General features: G+C 44.2%; 1 protein-coding gene across 2 annotated transcripts in view; it reads left to right on the plus strand.

Annotated features, from left to right (window-relative positions):
• Positions 1 to 21,170, plus strand: part of NTRK3 (neurotrophic receptor tyrosine kinase 3) — a 326,588-nt gene that overhangs the window by 260,051 nt on the left and 45,367 nt on the right. For both annotated transcript variants that reach the window (XM_043493654.1, XM_038420117.2), the window contains exons 14-15: positions 13,830 to 13,960; positions 20,770 to 20,942. In XM_043493654.1, coding sequence (XP_043349589.1) covers positions 13,830 to 13,960; positions 20,770 to 20,942 — 304 coding nt within the window. The remainder of the gene's footprint in view (positions 1 to 13,829; positions 13,961 to 20,769; positions 20,943 to 21,170) is intronic.

Consider the following 21,170-nt stretch of genomic DNA (forward strand, 5'->3'; position numbering starts at 1 on the left):
GACATGCCAACTGTGGATTGAGGCCATGGCATGGGCAGGGACAAGGGCAGGGCAGACTCCTGGAAGGACATTGGGAGCCCATGCCTCTGCTGCTGACTCCAGAGCAGGGTCGCATGCAGGGACAAGGTCAGAGGTGTGACCAATTGGGGCCCTGCGATGTGATGTGCACTGCATAATCCAGCCCTGAGTGAAACTCTTGCTGGGGGGAGCTAGGGAAGCCAAACCTTAGCTGTTGCTAAAGGAAAATTCTCAGGTTGGATTTTTCAAAAGCCAGTCCCTCTCCCACCAAGGATCCAAGTACCAGGAGCTCTGCTGTGGCGTTATGGTACCTGTGTGTCTCTCTGTGTCATTCAGAAGAGGCTGTGGGAGGGTATGTGCACCATCCACCATTGGAATGAAGCCTGGGATAGTCACTGTCCCCGTGTGGCTAAAGATGAATGGTTTTCCCAAGAGAATTCTTCTCAGGGCAACAGTAAGTCTTAGTGCCTGTATTCTGGGAGGGCCAGTCTATCTGTATAGTCTAGGGGTCTATCTGTAGCAGCCAGCAGCATAGTGTCTACATGCCAGAATTATGTGGTGCTTTCATTACTGGAAGCGTAAAGTGCTGGAGTGCCAGAAAGTAATGCAATCCATGTTCCTGGGGAGAGCGGGCAAAGGGACGTCCCAGAAGCTTTGAGCCTGCTGCATAAAGCGGCCTCCTGGTTGCTCCCAGATTTATCGGGATTATCCATCTCAGCAATAGGATGCCATTAAGTGTCTGATTACTGCATTGTTAAAGCACTAAGTCTGAAATCTGACTACTGCACGGGCCCCTGAGGGAGCCTTCCCCCTCCCCCTTCCGCCACTAACAATCCAGAAAAATCACAAGTGGGATCTGTCTGCAGCAGCACTTTCCAATCAAGTGAAAACTGGCTGGAAAATCAAATCAACTAGTAAAGTTCCTGTGAAAAGCAACTATATCTCTTTAAAATCGCCCCTTTTGGGACGGTTGAACTGAATGGCAATTGCAGCTGATGTAAAACAAACCGTTTCTCCTCTCTGAGCCCCCTCCTCCCAGACTGATGAGTCTGAGGGAGGCAGACGCTCTCTGAAGACTATTTTCCTCAATTCAAATAAATTCACTTTCAAATAATGTGTAATTAAACGTGTGGTATTGAATTAATGTTTTATTCTGAGTGCTTTGGCAGCAGGGGACTCAGGGGCCTGGCTGGTGGAAAGAAAACACGCTCATCAGAAAGCCTCTTTTCCCCTCTCTGATTCCCTTTTCCTCCCGCCCCTGCCAGGAATCCCCATTCCCACTTCCAAGAGCTGCTGGAACACACCGGGGAGTCAAGGAGTGGCTGCCACTTCACATTCGATCTCATTTACGGTACCTCGTGGGGTAGCTCCTGGACTCTGGACCAGCACGAAGGTCTCTGCAGCTCAATACCCTCCTTTTCCTCAGCCCTGATCCCACTCCATCTGCTGCAGGGGTTTGGCTTCTTGCCCATATGACTCCCTGCCATGTCATTAACTCCTGGTGTGCCAAAAGCTGCACACACTTTGGGGTAGGAGCCCAAAGCATCAACTCAGTGGAGGCAAAGAAGTTGAAGATGTCTATGGTGCTCTGTGATATATCCATTGGATATATGTGGAAATAGATTGTGGGAATACATGAAGCTCAGCAGACAGGCTGGACTTCGGAGTCTTGTTTCAGCAGGGAGCTATTTGTGGGGTGGAGAGATCTATGGAAACCTTTGTCCTGTTTTCATGTCTGTTGCCTGTAGCTTTGACAAGGCTCAGGTCGAATCACAAGTGCTTTTGCAATCCACTTGGGGTTTAGCAATGTTTTTAGTTACAAGGAGCTACAGAGGAGAGGGATCTTGCAGTGACAAGCTTGTGTGATGTGGCAGGGAAGAGTCCAGGGCTAGGCAAGCAGAGGGAGCAACGAGGGGTAAGCGAGACGGAAGATCTTTCGAGCGTAGCTGGAGCAAGGTTTTAAAAACAAGGGCCATTTTATAGTGGTTCTTGAAATGACTGTGATGCCAATGGACGTGTTTGTGAGTGGGGGTCAGCTGGCCATGCTGTTTCATGTGGATGAAAGGCTGACATCATGATGGAGTCTAGAGAGCTGAGTTTCTGGGAGGCACAGGGAAAGCAGTGGCTTTGGCCAGGGCAAGAGGAAAACGTGGGACAATAATTTCAGCAGCAGTGGTATCCGTGGGCCCTGTTGCAGCGGTGACAAGCAGAACTGCAGTCTAAAGAGAGAGATCTAGATTTGTTCCTTGGGAAGGAAGGGGTGAGGAAAGGGAGCTGTGGGGAAAGGCAGGGATGTGACATTCAGATCAACCCAAACCAGGTTGGGATGGGCAACCATGTTGGACAAAACGGACTTTTCCTGCCCCTCAAGTTTGACGTGTTCTCCTCAGTGATGATGTTTTGGCCATTAACTTCTGAGCACAGATGAGGCATATGTGTGATTTTACCATCTGCTGATGTCAGGGACAATAATCAGAAAAGGTGCGGGTGTGGCAGGTGATCTTTTGTTGAAACAGTTCTGCCAAGTTACATGTCTGACTGCGGAGGAAAATTTGCTTTTTAATGATGGGAAATTGCCACTGTGCAAGAATCCAGATGCACACCAGGGTTGGAGGCCTCCATTATTTATTACTACAGTCTCTGGCAAAATCTGCAGTGGATGATCAACAGGAATCCTCGGTTTGATGTGGCTACGTTGTTTTCTTTTCTTTCTGGAATTCTCCAGGTAGGGAGGAGATTTTGCAGAGTTCTGCAAATAATTACAGATTTCAACTGAGAATCCGCAGAGTGACCAATAACCCTGGGTTACTTTATGCTATTTCCTTTTATAAGATAATTAGCAGGCAGGTCCTGTTCACAAGTATGGCACGTATTGTTCTGGAATGGATGTGAAGGATTGGGAGTTTATTTAATTTTTAATACGCGCCACTTGTGCTTTTTTTTTTCTTCAGAAAAAGAAGCTGGGCCTTGCTGTAAGATAAACAGAAATATTCTCTTCAAATAATTTTTTTAACTGTCCTTAATGAAAATGAGGGTTTCATTTTGGGTTTAAACTTTTTCAGCTGCGCTTTATGCACCGCAATGGCTTTCATCTCCTTCCAGTACAAATCAAGATATTGGTTTTCAATCTGGCTGCTTTAGAGTCAGCCTCTCGCCCTGTGTGTTATCGTGACAGCAGAGCTCAGATGAGATGCTTTGGCTCCTGGGTCTCAGAGGCGTCTCCAGAGGTGGTGGAGACATGGTGTTCTCAGAGAACCATCTCAGGTTGAAAAATTGCTCCCTCTGTTCTCATCCTCTCTGGAGACTGATTTTACTGGCACATCTTTTCAGTCAAGCACGATAGGTGTAAATAAATCTAGGGGGAGCCTATTGCAGTAGTATCTAAAAGTTCCAGGCATGGACTAGGAACCCATTGTGCATTTGTTTTGTACAAACTCAGAACAGAGACAGTTTCTGCAAAACTTCACAATCTGTGTAAGACAATAGACAGGTGGAGGAATACAAGGAAACAATAAAACAGTGTGGGTCAGTATGACACGCAGTGGTCTCAGCACACCAGCTTCTTAACTGTTGTCAAGGCTTGTATAGGCCTGGTGGCAAAGGCATTTTAGAGAGGGCTTTGAAGGAGGACAATGAGTTTGCATTGTGGGTTTTTGACTTCTCAAGTATGGGGGGTAGCATAGAACAAAGCATGAAGGTGCTTGTTTGAAAAATTAACAAATAGGTGATGAAGGGTTGCACCATTGCCTGACTGGAAATGGGAGTCAAATTTTTGATAATGTGGGAAAGATGATAGGTCTCATGGGGATGGGCTGTGAAGGGCGTTGAAAGTGAAGACAAGGCGGTTATGTTTGATGCAATGGAGAAAGGGGAGCTAGTAGAGGGATGCAGTAAGTGGGTGTCAGTATCAAATTGACAAGCTAGGAAAATGATCTTTGCAGCAGCCCTTTGGAGGTGAGAGCACAAGATGGCCTTTGTCCAGGCCAGAGAAGAAGATTGCAGTGATCGAGCCACGAGATGTTAAAAGCTTGGATTAGAGTGTTACTAGACAGATGGATAGATAACGCTGTATCTTAGAGATGTCATGCAAGATTTAGACACAGCCTGGATGAGAGGCTGTAGAGAGAGGGCTGAGTGAAAAATGATGCCCAGGTTACAAAGATGACGGTGGTGTTATCCATAGTGACTGAGAAAGGAGGGAGTAAAAAGGGCTTTGATACATGTGGTTTCTAGAGCTCAGAAAGTCTATTTATGGGAGAGTTCCAACCCAGTTTTGCAGGGTCAAGAGAGTTACCCAAGGTTGGGGTACAAACTGCATCTTTTTGGTGCTGTTCTGAACCAAGTCTCTGACCCTTTTGATTATTATTGTCCATCACTGTTTTAGACATGAACTCCAGCAAGACATCACACAACCCTGAATGGTATTTGGACAAACTCTAATGTAGGATCTCAGCAAAGAGTAAGGGACCAGGCACAGGGAAGAGCTGTCAAGAAGCAGATGCGGAACCTCCTCCAAAAGGCAGTCAGTGGCTAGTCTAAGTACTGTACCACTAGAAGAGGAATGCAGCCTATTTATTATCCTCCTGGACCAGAGGGAACAGCGTGTGTGTTTCTCCATCATAGACAATATGGACCTGATTCTCCTCTCACTTACATCAGCTTTATGCCAGTTGACACCATTTTACTCCATTGATTACAACAGTTACTACGGATTTACACCAATGTGAGTGGAGAATCAGACCACATGCAGTTAGCAATGCATAACCTTTTTTCATTAAGAAAAAAGCCCAAGTTAGAGAGTGATTTAACAAAAAGAAAAGGAGTACTTGTGGCACCTTAGAGACTAACAAATTTATTAGAGCATAAGCTTTCGAGAGCTACAGCTCACTTCATCGAAAGCTTATGCTCTAATAAATTTGTTAGTCTCTAAGGTGCCACAAGTACTCCTTTTCTTTTTGTGAATACAGACTAACACGGCTGCTACTCTGAAACCAGTGATTTAACAGACTGCCAACTGTGAGGCTTTTTGATCCTATCCTACCACATGCTTTTGTCGGTTCAAGTATCGTGGGTAACTCATCGGTGCAATTGATTGTTGCTTGTACAATTTGAAATGCACTCCATTGGCTAGTTACATGTCTTAATTACACAAGATGTAGTGCAAATTCTGACCTTTATAGTTGATTTTAATAGTCATGGTGCATGCAAGTCACAGGGCTGATTCACAAGAATTATTGTCACAGTTACTCATGGAAGAAATTAGTGAATAATGAATACTTCTGAGAACTTTACCTTTTGGTGAACAAAGAAAAAGACCACATTCACAGAATAAATGATGTGTTGCAGCAAATTACTCATCCTTAGGGAAAACTGTCACGCATTAGTATTATATATATAGCGCTGGAAGTGTAAACCAGGCTTAGAAGTGCATAAAGAAGACAAGGACCCTGCCATAAAGAGTTTGTGAGCAAACTCAGGAGATCAAGAAGTCAGCTTTAAAATGGGTTTTGAACAGGGCATAGGGGGAGTTTTCGACAGGATAGAGTGACCAAGTCAAGAGGGGAAGGAGGTACAAAGGGGGCCCGATGGGAAGGAGTGCATTGTGGCAAATGAAAGCAGAGATTTGGGTTGAGATGGCACTGGGCAGAGCCTGTAAGGTTAAGGACAGGGAACGCGACGTGAAGGAAGAGCGGAAGCCAGTGGGAGAATTTGAGATGGTCTTCTCCACAGCAGGAGGAGAAGATAATGATATGCAATGGGAGGTGAAAAGAAAGAGAGGGGAGAGATTTCCATAGATTTGTTCTGTGTTTCCCCAAATAAGCTGCATGTTATCCATGAAACGGGAGCTGCAGGATACAAAATTGATTAGCAAATACATACCAGCAAACAGGCCCCTTTTCATGAGAGTTGAAGATGGATGGTGTGCATGCAACACAAATCAGTTTCAGTCCAGTGAGAATAAACAGCCCAGACCAGTAGCCTAGGGATAACTTTCTGTGCTGCTTATATAGTTTGAGGCCTATTCCTAGCAGCTGTTTAATGTGCCTATGATTCTATCCACCCATCTACCTACCATCCTAAACATGCATGCCACACTTATCACCATAATATCTGTATCAACCTTCCAACATACCATAATGTCCTTTGCTTGAAGGACATTGGAGTTGAGAGGTCTTAAAAGGAAAATGGGGGCATCTTAAGGGGCATTGAAACACCCAGAAATTAAAATAATAATAATAATTAATAATGAGAATGAAGAATGATTTGAAAACATGTAAATAATCAGGAAAGTGGCTATGTGAAAAGGAGACTATGTGAGATTCTGATTTATCCTCATCAAATTGTTGCAGTTACATATTTTTTTTCTGCCCACCAGACTGTAAACTCCACTTGGGATCTGAAAAAATCAGGCTGGGCTCTTTCTGCCTCTTATATTGTCACCAGCAATAGAGATTTTGCAATAGGAGCATAGAATCAGCCATAGGAGTTGGAGATGGAAAAGCTCTGTTGGCTCATCTACTCCATCTCTGGAGGGCTGGTGCAGGATTGACCCCTTCAGGACATGCTGGGCTGATGTGTGAGGAAGAGCTGAATTCATCTTGCCCCCCAAAAGCTGTGTTGGTTCTGCGGGACTCATAAGAGTCAAATATGTTTGTCTGGAATAACAGTAGGTGTGACTCAGAGACACAGGGAACAAAGATGGGGCATAACAAGGTGCCATTTGTAGACAGTCATTTTTCTGACCGAATGCTCTTTAAGCCATATTGCAAATGGTTTGTTGGAGGTTATATAAGGTCTCACGGCAGAACCAAGGTCCCTTCCCTTCTGCCTAGCGTCTTGTGGAAGCGGAAATCCTGTTGTGATGGTGAGCACACCTCCTACTGCTTACCCAACTCTAACACTTTTAAATCTAAGGCTTCCTCTAACCTCCTGTTGGGCATTTTGCGATTGCAGTATTCACAATGGTAATGGGAGAAGCAAAAATGTTTTCTACAAATTAATTCGTGATGGACAAAGAATATGACTGAAGGGTATCTATCCATTGTCTATCTTTTTTTACATCGTTTATCACCATAGCAACCTAGCGATTGTGGGACCAGAATTATGAGATATTACCATGATTATGGCAACTAGTTCAGTGCTCTGTGTTAGCGTCTGTCCTTGTAGGTACAGCATGGCCTTGAATAAGTTCTTATAGTGCTGTTGAGTCCAGTTATTTTCCTGTCAATTATTATTGTGGTTCTTGCCTAGATTCTTCTTTTGGATTGTTTTACTAGCTTTTTTTGTAATTAACAGTATATGGAGAAGAGAAAAAAGAGCATGAGGCTTGCAGGAAGGCCATTTGCATACACCTTGTTAGCAAGGCTGACCGCAACCCAGCAGAGACAGATAAACAGATTTAATATACCCATGTCTGCCTGAAACAGCAAATAGCAGCTGTTTATCAGGCAGCACTCAGCTTTTGCCTGGAGGAGGAAAATAGCTTTATTCGGATGAACCTCCCATGTTTTCCTTGAAACATAGTGTCTTTGGTGGCAACTCTGGCTGCCTTATTAATTACAAGTTACAGTGTAAAATTGGGTAGTGAAGACCAGATTTAAGGGTAGCAGAATGAGGTCCCAGTCATTCAATTCCAGGATGAATTTCATTGATTTTTATTTTGAACCATGCTGACACAGACCAAACACAGCCATGAGCCCTTTGTGTCTTCAAGAGCTTCACGTAAGCTGCACCAGCTCAGTCCTATGGCATTTGAAAATTATTTATTATTACTCCATATGGGCCAAAACCACCACTATGAAAAATTCCCTGTGTCCATTCTGGGATCGGGGGAAGCAGGATCAGCAAACATTTCCTTCCTGAACCCCAGAAAGGGTGGCCAACTGTTCCCAAGCACAAAACTGATTCTCTGTTAGCTTATTAAATTTTATAGAGCCATTCAATTTTTTATTAAATCCCATTAAAATTACTTGATACCACCACCTCAACAGGATATCTACTCCATCTGCTCATTGTAATATAGCACTGATATAATAGGCATCATGGAAACTTGGTGGAATGAGGGTAGGGACACAGAAATACCAAGGTACAAAATATATAGGATTGACAGAGTCGGTCACACTGGGGAGGAAATGGCATTATATTTGAAAGAAAGCCTAGAGTCAAATAAAGGTAAAAATCTTAAATCAATCGAACTGTACCATAGAATTGCTATGGATAGAAATTCCATGCCTGAACAATAAGAATATAGCAGTAGGAATATGCTGACCAGGATGGTGACAGTGATTATGAAATGCTAAAGGAGATTAGAGAGGCTACAAAGGCAGAAAACACAATAATAATGGGAGATTTCAACTATCCTCATATTAACTAGTACATGTCACTTTAGGACAGGATGCAGAGATAAAATTTCTAGACACCACAAATGACTGCTTCTTGGAGCAGCTAGTCCTGCAAGCCATAAGGGGAGAGGCAATTCTTAATTTAGCCCTAAGTGGAGCACAGGATGTGGTCCAAGAGGTAAATATAACTGAAGTGCTCAGTAATAGTGACCATAATGTAATTAAATTTAACGTCCTTGTATGGGAAAAAATGCCAAAGAAAGCCACTATGGTAGTATTTAACTTCAAAAAGGGGAACTACAGAAAACTGAGGCAAACTAATTAAACAAATTAAAAGGAGCTGTCACAAAGGTGGAAATGCCTGCAAATTGCATAGAGACTATTTAAAAACACCATAATAAAGACTCAAACTAAATGTATACCCCATAAAAAGAGGACCAAACTATGCTGCAAAGGCTAAACAGAGGAGTAAATGAGGTGATTAGAGGCAAAAAGGCATCCTTTAAATATTGGAAGTCAAATCCTAATGAGAAAAATAGAAAGTACCATAAACTTTGGCAAGTCAAGAATTAAAGTATAAATAGGCAGGCCAAGAAAGTATATGAGGAGCAATTAGCTAAAGACACAAAAACTAACAGCAATTTTTTAAAGTACATCAGAAGCTGGCAGCCTGCCACTGGATGATGGAATTGCTGAAGGAGCACTAATGGAAAACAAGGCCATAGCAGAGAAAATACACAAATTCTTTGCATCAGTCTTCGTTGCAGAGGATATGGGGTAGATCTCCACACCTAAGTCATTCTTTTTAGATGACAAATCTGAGGAACTGTCCCAAATTGAGGTGTCAATAGAGGAGGTCTTCAAACAAATTGATCAGCTAAACAGTAATAAGTCACCATGACCAGATGGAATTCACCCAAGAATTCTGAAGGAACTCATATAAATTGCAGAACTATTAACTGTGACTGTAACCTATCGCTTAAATCAACCTTTGTACCAAATGACTTGGGGGTAGCTAATATAATGCCTATTTTTTAAAAAGGCTCCATAGACGAACCTGTCTATTACAGGTTAGTAAGCTTAACTTCAGTAGCTGGCAAATTAGTTGAGACTATTGCAAGGAACAAAATTATCAGACAAGTATATAAACATGATTTGTTACATAAAAACATAAGAATAGCCATATGGGAAAAGAGTCAACATGACTTTGTAAATCATGCCTCACAAATTAGAATTCTTTGAGAAAGTCAACAACCATGTGGACGAAGGTGATCCAGTCCGATATAGTGACTGAAAGCCTTCCAGAAAGCCTTTGACAAGGTCCCTCACCAAAGGTTCTTAAGCAAAGTAAGCAGACATGGAATAAAAGGGAAGGTCCTGTCATCGATCAGTAACTGGTTAAAAGATAGGAAACAAAGGATAGGAATAAATGGTCCGTGAAAACTGACCATTTTCACAGTGAAGAGAGCTAAATAGCAGGGTCCCCCAAGGAGCTGTACTGAGATATGTGCTGTTCAACATATTCATAAATGATCTGGAAATGGGGGTGAACGGTGAGGTTCCAAAATTTGCAAATGATACAAAATTACTCAAGATAGTTAAGTTCAAAGCTGATTGCGAAGAGTGGCAAAGGAATCTCACTAAAATGGGTGATAAAATGGCAGATAAAATTCAGTGTTAAATGCAAAGTAATGCACATTGGAAAAAATAATCCCAGTTCTACATACAATATGATGGGGTCTAACTTTGCTGTTCCTACTCAAGAAGATCTTGGAGTCATCGTAGCTAGTTCTCTGAAAATATCCGCTCAATGTGCAGTGGCACTTTAAAAAAACCTAACAGAATGTTAGGAACCACTAGGAAAGGGATAATAGAAAATATCACAATGCCACTGTATAAATCCATGGTACGCCCTCACCTTGAATAAAGTGTGCAATTCTTGTTGCCCCATCACAAGAAACATATATTAGAATTGGAAAATGTACAGAGAAGGGCAACAGAAATGATTACGAGTATTGAACAGCTTCCATATGAGGAGAGATGAAAAAGACTGGAATTGTTCCGCTTAGAAAAGAGATGACTCAGCAGGAATATGATAGACTCATAGGACTGGAAGGGACCATGAGAGATCATCTAATCCAGTCCCTTGCATAGAGGGTCTATAAAGGGTATACAGAGTTCCTATAAAGGGTACATAGAGGGTATATAGAGGTCTATAAATTCATGAATGGTGTGGAGAAAGTGAATAGGAAAGTATTATTTATCGCTTCACATAACCTAAGAATTAGGGGTCACCCAATGAAATTAATAGGCAGCAGGTTTAAAACAAACAAAAAGAAGTACTTCTTCACACAATGCACACACAGTCAGCCTGTGGAACTCATTGCCATGAGATGCTGTGAAGGTTTAGAGTATAACTAAGTTTTTAAAAGTTAATGGAGAATAGATCCATCAATGGCTATTAGCAAAGATGGTCAGTGATGCAACCCAATGCTGCTGGTGTCTCTAAACCTCTAACTGCTGGAAGCTGGGACTGAACAACAGGGATGGATCACTCAAAAATGGCCTGTTCTGTTCATCCCCCTGAAGCAACTGGCACTGGTCACTGTCAGAGACAGGATACTGGGCTAGATTAATCATTAGTTTGACCCAGTATGCCCGTTCTTATGTTCCTTAAATTGTTCTTACATATCTTCCCTCTTACCTGAAACTTCCAGTGTGTCCTCATGGCGTGTTCAGGGACATCACATAGGTTATGATGTTAACAACCCGTTGGTAGTTTAAATTACCCACACCAGAGCCCTGCTCCAAACTCCGGATCTTTAATCCAAAATGTGTATTTTTGTAATGCAGCAAACATCCAGTCTGAACTCTCTGAACTTGAAGGTACAAAATCCAGACCTGAACTTTCCCATATCTAGTAGTTCAGACTCATTTCATTCTACAGATACAGTAGGTTGGAGCTGGGTATTTGGTTCAGTTCCAGTCATGTCACCTCTTAATTATCTTCCCTCTAGTCTAAATAACCTCAAATGCCATCAGTCTCTGCTCACATGTGAGCCCCTCCACAGCATGCAGCATCTACACTGGCCTGCATTGGACTCTGTAACTATTTCACTTCAAATAGGGTGACCAGACCTGGATGCGATTCTCCAGATGAATATTTCTTTATAAAGTACTAGTGCAACATCTTTGGACTGCTCTCAATATGAGACAGCCACATCTTAGCCCTCTTTCTGGCTGCTGAACAGTGGACCAAGACTTGAAATACTGGGTTTATCACTACACCCAAATCCTTAATATGTAGACTACAGTGATGGGCCCCATGGAAATACCTTGGTGGACAGAAAAAAATCTCTAATTCATTGCCATTTGAAATGTTTTTAGCTTAGGGGTTCTCCCTACCCAAGTCTGTCCCTTTACACTTAGACACCTGACATTTCAGATTCATCTAGGTATCCATAAACACTGAAACTAAGCCAGACCAAAGAAACCTGTACCTAAGCTGCTGTCTTAGGCTGTCATTTGAGATTTCACACCAGTCGTTTAGGATGTGGCTACCATCCTATACCTTAATGTTACTAATAGTATTAATATCGGTAATTAATTTTCCAGCAGTTTTCTACCTAGTGCACAATTAATGAAAAGGTCAATGAGAATTCTCTATAGGGCACTGTACAAGGCCCATTGCTTATGCAATCTGTCCATATCTCGCTTCCCAAACGGTCAAGAGGACTGGAGATGGCAGCTTATAGACCTGCCTGCGAGCTTCTAATTAGCAGGTTTAATCGTATGGAAGCCATCAGGACATTCCTCTTCCAGTGCATTGGCTTTTTGATAAATTGAGCAGTGCCTGTGCCATCACAGGGTGTGTTCTTCCCCCTGTGAAGCAGATATGTATTGAATTGAGTCAGGGTTGATATGGCAGTTGGGATGGGCACTTGTAGTGGGCTGTAACCCTTCCTTCTTGATGGCATGCTCTAGATGACTCAGAACAGCCACCACAAGTGCCATCTCAATGTTGTCTTACCTTCTTGATAGACCAGCCGAACATGAAATCTGGGCACCAGAGAATGCTGCCAACTGAGTACAGATCCCTCCTGCCACCTTGGCAAAAGGAAATGGAAGAAAGGATACAAAAGCAACTTGCTATGGAAGAAAGTGGGAGCACGTAAACAGAGGGTCGCATTATGGCTGCCCCTCTGTGGGAGAGAGAAGGGAGCACTTTACCATATAGGGGATGGCCATAATGGGGCCACATTTGGTCCATGAGCACAAGAGAGAGGTCACTAATGCTGCCATCACTCTGCCTCCGGCACGCCAGGGCTCAGCTGGGGAGAGTCCGTGCTGCACCAGTGCCTTAGTGAAGCAGCTGGCTCTGGGGAATATGCTCCCCCAGTATCTGCTCCTGGCTTCCATGGGCACAAAGCTTCCAGACACTGCTGCTCTGGTTGGGCACCTCTTCCTCCCAGCCCCGCACTGCTCAGGCCCATGGAGCCATAAAAGAGCCCTTTGGAAGCATCAGGACTAGAGGGGCCATCTTTTGGGTGAGATATGAAAACAGTGCTTGGCACACTGTGGTCATTGAGCCTTTCTGGGCATTTTCCCCAAGAGAAGGCCCTGAGGGGCAGATTTTCAAATGCATTTCTGTGTCTAAAGGTGTAGCTAGGTACGCAGGCGAGGCCCCTAAATCCCATTGATTTCAACCAGAGTTAGGTGCCCAACATCCTTATCTCTTTTGAAGAACTTGCTAGGTGCCTATCTGCACCTTTAGGCACCTAAATACCGTTGGAAATTTGCCCCTGAGATACGGCACCAATGGGTGACGTATAAAGACCTAAACAGACGGAGCATAAACTACAGTGTCCCCCCTAAATTCTTATTGGTTTGCTTCTTCCTCCGTTTCATTATGTAGCATTGGTGGGTGCTGCTAAACCGCTGCCACTTACTGGCCAGAACTTCACGAAAAAGTCCGTGCTTTCTCTCCTCCCAGGTCATTTCCCTCATTTTGACCCACCCGGGGTCAGGCACCCAAATATCTTTCTTGAGCTGTGGGGTTTAAACCAACCCAAAATCTCTATGCAAAACTCACTTGAAACCCTCAGATTTTACCTGGTCTGGCATCAAAACCACGTGAAACTGAAACATGTAATGAATGTGGTGCCAGAGCATATATCATATCCAGCTTGATTCCAAACAGACCCAAAACAACATGGGAGATTCAGCTGAAAGTTTCTTGAACCTTAGGGAACATCCTGTTCAACCTGCTGTGAGTTTTAGCGAAAACCGGATGACTTTCAAGTGCTTTCCTTGCTGATATTTTGCGCAGCTCTAGCTCCACTCTGCATGTCTGTAGGGGTATATGTGAAAAGAAAGAGAGCTTGTAAAGCACAAGAAATGTAACTCGTTGTCCCTTCCCTGCATTAACCTGGATTCATTCTCCCCTCCCTATCAACCCATTCTCCGCAGATGTTCAGCACATTAAGAGGAGAGACATCGTTCTGAAGAGGGAACTGGGAGAAGGTGCCTTTGGGAAGGTGTTCTTGGCCGAGTGCTACAATCTTAGCCCCACCAAGGACAAGATGCTGGTGGCAGTGAAGGTAAATCTCAAGGGAGCATGGAGCAGAATGTAGTGGAGGCTGAACAGCAAGGTATAGCTGGTTGATACTGTGTGGGAAGGATAGGATTCATAGATTCATAGATACTAAGGTCAGAAGGGACCATTCGGATCATCTAGTCCGACCTCCTGCACAGCGCAGGCCACAGAATCTCACCCACCCACTCCTATGAAAAACCTCACCTATGTCTGAGCTATTGAAGTCCTTAAATCATGGTTTAAAGACTTCAAGGAGCAGAGAAGCCTCCCTCAAGTCAACCATGCCCCATGCTACAGAGGAAGGCGAAAAATCTCCAGGGCCTCTCCAATCTGCCCTGGAAGAAAATTCCTTCCCAACCCAAAATATGGCAATCAGCTAAACCCTGAGCATATGGGCAAGATTCACCAGCCAGATACTACAGAAAATTCTTTCCTGGGTAACTCAGATCCCATCCATCTAATATCCCATCTCAGGGGATTAGTCCTATTTACCCTGAATATTTAAAGATCAATTAATTACCAAAATCACATTATCCCATCATACCATCTCCTCCATAAACTTATCAAGTAGAATCTTAAAACCAGATAGATCTTTTGCCCCCACTGCTTCCCTTGGAAGGCTATTCCAAAACTTCACTCCTCTGATGGTTAAAAAGGATAGGTGGGGGAAGGTTTGTCAGATGCAGTATATTGTGGTAAATCCACTTAGTCACATAACATTTCAGCATTTTGCTTCAAGGTCATTTATTCTCGCCAATGCCAAAACCTCCTTTCCTTTCCTGTTGATCTGGCCACGAGGCACCGAGGAGAAGCTGCACTGCACTGGTCTGGAAGCTAAAGCTGACATGCAGCTGCAAAAACAATGTATGGAATTCACCTGCCCTCTCTGAGAGACTGGGGGCCCTCCTCCCCACTCCTTTTGCTCAGCCTTTTGTTTTATCTTTTGCTGCAACTGTACATGAGACGTTGAAGCGAAGAGGCCTCAGCAAAACACACACACACACACAAATCGAAAACACAAACACAAAAAACCCACAGAAATACAGTTTTCTGGGATGATCTGCAAGATCCCCGAAGGACCACTTCCAGCTGAGATCTGCTTCTACCAGCCTGGTCACACAATTCCAAGCTAAAGGACTTCCAACAGAGGCCAGCTCAGCATGGCTTCTACTGTCTCAATCAGCTGCTGTGTACACCCCTTAAGGGTCCTTTTGAGAGACTTAGGACATGTTTGTACAGCAAGTCCAGGCCTCGGGTGGAGGAGTCTGCTTAGTGGATAAGTGTGCTTTCATATCAAGTGGCACCAGTTGGCAGAGACATCATAATCCACTGTGGTAACTGCGGCCATGTAAATCATTGTAAGTGGTTTTGAATTTGAACTGATACCCTACAAAGAAAAAATACCATCTGTCTCTCCAGAGACAACTTGTTCCCAAAGAGAACGTTGTTTTAATCAACTTTTGAAGACTTTTTTTAAGCTCACTTTTCCTGGTATGTTCTGGTCCTGAACTGCAAGGTGCCACCCTTTCGCCCTATGCTACAGAGATGTATAGAGTAACTACACACATGATTAATTATCTGAGAGCGTGGCTTGTGTCATAATGTGAACCTTGTTCCCCGACTTGTGCCTGCCTCTCAACAACATCCAGCCCTTTATGGCATATAAACAATGCATCCACAATCTCTTAGGGCTCTACTGAGTTCTATTTGCTTGTAGACAGTAGTGTTATCTCAACTGTTTCCCACTAATTGTTGTTACAAACTTACATCTCCAGAATGCCTTTTTTCATGGTCACAAAGCATTTTACACAAGACTGACTTCGCCACCTCTGAAATGCACTCAGCTTCAATATGCAACGCAACAGCTGTTTGACATCCGATGGCACAAGAACAAGGAAGAATAATGTAGCCAGATGAAGCCACAAGGGGAATTTAGGGAGCACGTTTAGGTAGTTATGCAAAATCTGAGCCAGGCCAGACTGACCTTAACATCAGTCCTCCTTTACAAAATGCCAGAGGGTCTTTAATTGCTGTAAGTGACCAAGGCTTCCTGTTTCGCATCCAAAAACCTACCCCCAGCAGCATCACACCCCGTAAGCCTGCACTGGCATTTATTCAGTTGTAGGTTAGATGGAAGAGTGCCACCTCCTGGAATGTCAATACAACTTGCAGCACCCTGGGTTTGCTTGGAGATCTTGCAAGTGCACACAGACTCAGTCTCCTGAGAACTGATTGGCATTTATTACAGGCGGGGGACAGGTAGCACTGCCCATTATTGAGGTTGTCCGACCCTTCCCATTGTAAGATCCTGTTTTCAGTTGCTAATACCTTTGCCAGATTTTAACCATTTAAGCTGAAGATTACAATGCTGGGTGTCTGCTTCAGGCTGAATTTTTTTTTGGAAAATTTCAACCAAAATGATTCAGCTGTGTCCAAGAATGAGGCTAGGGAAAATGCATTGTTTTGCCCATGCTAAAAAATGCTAATGATCTTTTGTTTGCAAAGCTCTAGAACCCCTATGCTTTGGAGCCAGGAACTTGAAATTTGGCAAGGAAGTGGTCTTTGTGTCAATGATGTGCCTTTCACTGTTCCCATGAAAATCCACCAAATTTGGACAAATTATCAGCCTTTGACAAATCGCAGTTTGCACGTGCTCAGTAGAGACTGCTTAGGTTTTAGCAGCTAAATTCCCTGAAGATTTCATGCAGTCCTGGCACCAAAATGAAGAGAAGGGAGACTCAGTTTTTCCTGTGCTCTCAGTGATGCCCCCACCCATGGGCCCAGGCCAAGGAGCTGGACAAGGAGACTGGACTGGAAGCTGGGGAGAGAAATAAGGGTGGAGACAGGAGACTCAGAACCTGTAGATGGAGATGTGTCTGAGATTGGATGAGGATCTGGGGTGGGGAGAGGAGAATGGGACTGGCTGGGCGAGGAGACTGAGACTGATAATCAGTGGGGTGGGCAGAAGAAATAGGAGGGGAGATAAATCTCATGAGGAGCTAGGGTGCCTGGGGAGAACTGGAACTGGGTGGACAAAGAGATGGGGTAAGGAACTGGGGAGTGGGTGGGGTGGATTAGGCACTGAAATTGGAGGAGCCCTTGGAGGGAGATTGGGACTGGGGGCCACTGGGGATGGGGAACACCAGAAGCGGGGAAATGGGCAACTGGAGGCCAGAGTGGGTGAGAGTGATAGATCAGATGAGGAGATGCGGTGAGGTGGGAAACTGGGGCTGTGTGAGCTAGGAGACTGAGGCAGGAATGAGAAGCCAGAGGAATGGGGCCTGGCACTGGCTGAGGAGAGTGGGACTGGGACATGGAACTATGGCTGGAGAAGAGACAAGAGTGGAGGGGACAGAACAGCAGGGATCACGGTTGGGAGAATGGGCACACTTCCCTCCGGAGCCTGTAATGGCACCTGAGATTCCAATCTCACTCTTCCTCTGCTGTCAGCAAATATCTGTGAAACCCACTGGCAAAATGTTGCCCTCTAGTGCTGGTCCACATAGAGGATGCTACTGTTATCCATTAGCTTACCTGGCCTCAGTCTGTGCAGTCGATCTAAAGGCTCCAACCCTGCTGATCACCCATGTGGATGTCAATATGTTGCCACACAATGACATTTTTGTTTTCTCAATTAGCTTTTTTAAAACCCTAAGAAATAACACACAAAACCTATATTAAAAGAACATTAGTGAGGTTGTAAAGTCAAGCATTCTAATGGTAGGAAATACCAGCATTAAGGTTGCCTGCTCTGAAGACAGAATTATTCATATCTTCATGGGTTTTTCTGTGGTCCTTGTCACTGTTTATCTGAGTGCTTCACAAATATTAATGAATTTATCTTCACAACACCCTGCATTATCTCCTTTTACAGATGGGGAACTGAGACACTGAGAGATTTAAGTGAGAAGTACCCCTTCATGCCCAGTTTGTGATGTCTTTATGCCAGAGTATAGCATGCAAAGCACAACTCCTATTGACTTCAGTTGTAGCTGTGAGTGCTGAGAGAGCTGCAATTCAGCGCCCAGAGTCTCAGGTCAGGCACGAGAAAAATGAGGAATTCACAGTGACCACCTGGGTAAAGTTAGGTTTAAGTGACTTGCCCAGCATCCAGAAGAGGCAGAAACAGAGGTAGAAGGCAGTTCTCCCAGGCAGCATTCAACAGCCTTAATCATGAGACCCTCCTTTCTCTTTCCTCTCCTCTTCTGCCTCATTCACTATACATCTTCCAATGTCTACATTTTCTGACTTTTAAATGCTTGCCTTTGAAAACATAACAATGTTCCTTTAACATGTATATTCCCATTACCTTGTAGAATCAACGGTGTATTCAGGGAACTTAAAAGTCATTGTACCTGAAATATCAGGGCCAAATATAAGGTGGGAAAAGGATGATTGAGGAGGGAGGGGAGCTATTTTCCTGGAAGGGTGTAGCAGCAATACTATAAAGATATTAAATGACTAAAACTAATCAGGTGCCTGAGATGAGGATGGATGTTTTGCCATCTGCACAGTGTAACTGTCATCCATCTAAATATCTCTAGGTAGCTATCCCTTGAGGGTAGAGAATTAAAATGAAATTATGCTATGTGTCAAGCGGGTGTAGGGCAGGGGAAGGAACAAAGAGGAGTGGCCTCGTGCTTGGATAATAACCTGTAGAGATCGGTTCAGAGGAAAAAGCACATGGGAGAAGAGTGCTTGCCACTTTGCTAAGCTTAGCGTCTAGCCTGACAAAGCTGCAGGACAGACTGGATTTATTTTCACCATCTCACTCCATAGATCCACTTCCTCAAGACACAGCAAATGAGAAGGAGCTTTCTAAATGCTGAACATTCTTCCAGTGCATCATTTACAGCCAAGTTCTGCTGACCTTCCCCTTGCTATTTGTGCCTTTGAATTCCAGGCATGAGTAAGATGAGCAGAATCTCATCCTTGGTCCCCAATCAGTGGGGTGACGAGATCAGTTTACAGACTGACAAGAGAAGGACTGGGGTTTGTGGTAACTCCAGTGACATTACACAGACAGAGATTGGTAAGCAGACAGCAGACGTCCTGGTAGAGTGAGCACCCAAGAAGAAATAATTTCAAAGGATACTGTTATGATCAAGGGGTATTTAATCTGATCAGGTTTTTTTTGATGCATAAATGTTCGCAGTCCATGGCATTTGTGATGATTCTCCCAAAACGTCTGGGCTCTTTTTTCCAAATTAATTGCTAGCAAGACAGCCCTCACAAATTACCCTACAATAATAACAAAGCAGTGTCCAAACCAACCTCCATAAGCAATTGTTCAATAATAAACAGTGTGTAGAGCCCTGCACTCACGAGGAACCTTACAGTATACTCAGGAAGTATGTGCAGTCAAGTCATCCTAGCACCCTACAATAACAAGAGTGTGCATGCCACCCAATGCTTGTAAGCTACCCTATAAGAGCAGCAAACCAGTGTGCTCAAATGTGCTAAAGGAGACATTTTTGGTAAGGATACAGATTTCAGCATCAATCTCTCAGGGAGCTATTATAAACAGCAGGGAATAAAAACATGATTTTAAAAATTATGAGGAAAGATTTGACAGTGTCCTTTAGAGGCATTTTGAAAAATCCTCACAATAACTACACAGCCTGGCAAATCCGTCTTCAGAAGAAAGGTGGTGTAGTCAGCTATTTCAAAAGAAAAGACAGCTAGAGGGGGCTGGCTGGCTCAGGAGCTGAGTAATAATGAGATACTGAGCCTTTCGCCCCTAGGTCACCAGTTGAAATCCTGCCCAAGTTGGTAATAATGGGAATCTATTACCCTCTGAGGGCTGTTTGCTGCTCTCTGTGAAATGAGTTAGGGAATGAGCTCTATTGCCAAGTGGGCTGCTGTCCACATAGGAAGAAACTCCAGCCTAGTGGCAGTTGCTGCGGCTCAAGCTCAGCAGAGCTGAATGGTGCCATGGAGCCATACCATCTTTGCCAACTCCTAAAGGAGGTGCCTCCAGAGTATGGCTGAGGCACATAGGTAGAAAGTAAAGACCCCTTGGACAGCACTGTGAGAAGACCAGGAACTCTGTGATGGGTCCCACAACAAATCCCCCAAACTATCAGGTGTTTAGTGGGAAAGGAGCAGGGTTGTCTCTCCTTGTCTCAGGAAAGTGAAGAGATCTGTGACATTTCTAGCACCTGTTGGTAAGACACTGTAGTTTAATGGTAGGGAAGGCAAGCTACTCCTCCTAAAATCCAAAAAGTCTTCAGCCTTGTCCCAGGTTCAAACCAAACCCAAACCATATTGAAGGGTTAGGAACAGTACACTTAATGCAAGAGGGCAGCTCCTATAAACTGTCCCAAAAGGTCTCCAGCCCACATATAAGTTCCTCTAGCTTCCTTCTCTTCCCATCTGTTCTCTCTCCAGATTTACTTAGCGGATTCAGGCAGCACTATCCAGTCTCTTCCCCCCAGCCATTCTTGGGTGCCCCCTCAATGTCATCCCAGGTTGGGTTTCAGGAGGAGGGTAGCTTGGTGCAGCAGTTAGAGCATAAAACTGGAGCTGGCACTACAAGATTCTGTTCCCAGCTCTGCCACTGACTCATTTTGTGGCCTTGGACAACTCACTGTTTCTCCATCAATAAAATGGGAATAATGAACCTGATTAGTCTCACAGTGGGGCTATGAGGCTTAATTCATACCTATTTGTAAAGTGCTTTGAGATCCTCATGTAACAGGCAATATCACTCTGCAGAATCCTCTACCCCCAAGAGCCCAGCGCTGGAAAGACCAGACCTGGTCATTCTGACTCACACCCTCCTAATTCTGTTTGTATGCTCCCCTCTTCCAGGCTCTGAAAGACCCCACTTTGGCGGCCCGCAAGGATTTCCAGAGGGAGGCAGAGCTGCTCACCAACCTGCAGCATGAGCACATTGTCAAGTTCTATGGGGTCTGTGGTGACGGGGACCCTCTCATCATGGTCTTTGAATACATGAAGCATGGGGACCTGAATAAGTTCCTGAGGTAAACAAGAGCTGACTGCTGAGACGGCAGGGCAGGGGCCACAGAACCTTCCTCCTCTGGGTCACTGTTCTGAATCCAGGCTAAGCCAGTAGGGACCAAAAGTCGTTACTGTTCAGTGACTACTTGACTGCCTGGATAACATGAGTCAGTCATTCTCAATCCAGCTTCCAGCAGACAGGGGTCAGCACTCTCCACAGAGAGCCATGCAGACTGGACTTCTTCCTTATC

This window comes from Dermochelys coriacea, chromosome 10 (genome assembly GCF_009764565.3).
Source record: "Dermochelys coriacea isolate rDerCor1 chromosome 10, rDerCor1.pri.v4, whole genome shotgun sequence".
In the NCBI taxonomy this organism is placed as follows: Eukaryota; Metazoa; Chordata; order Testudines; family Dermochelyidae; genus Dermochelys; species Dermochelys coriacea.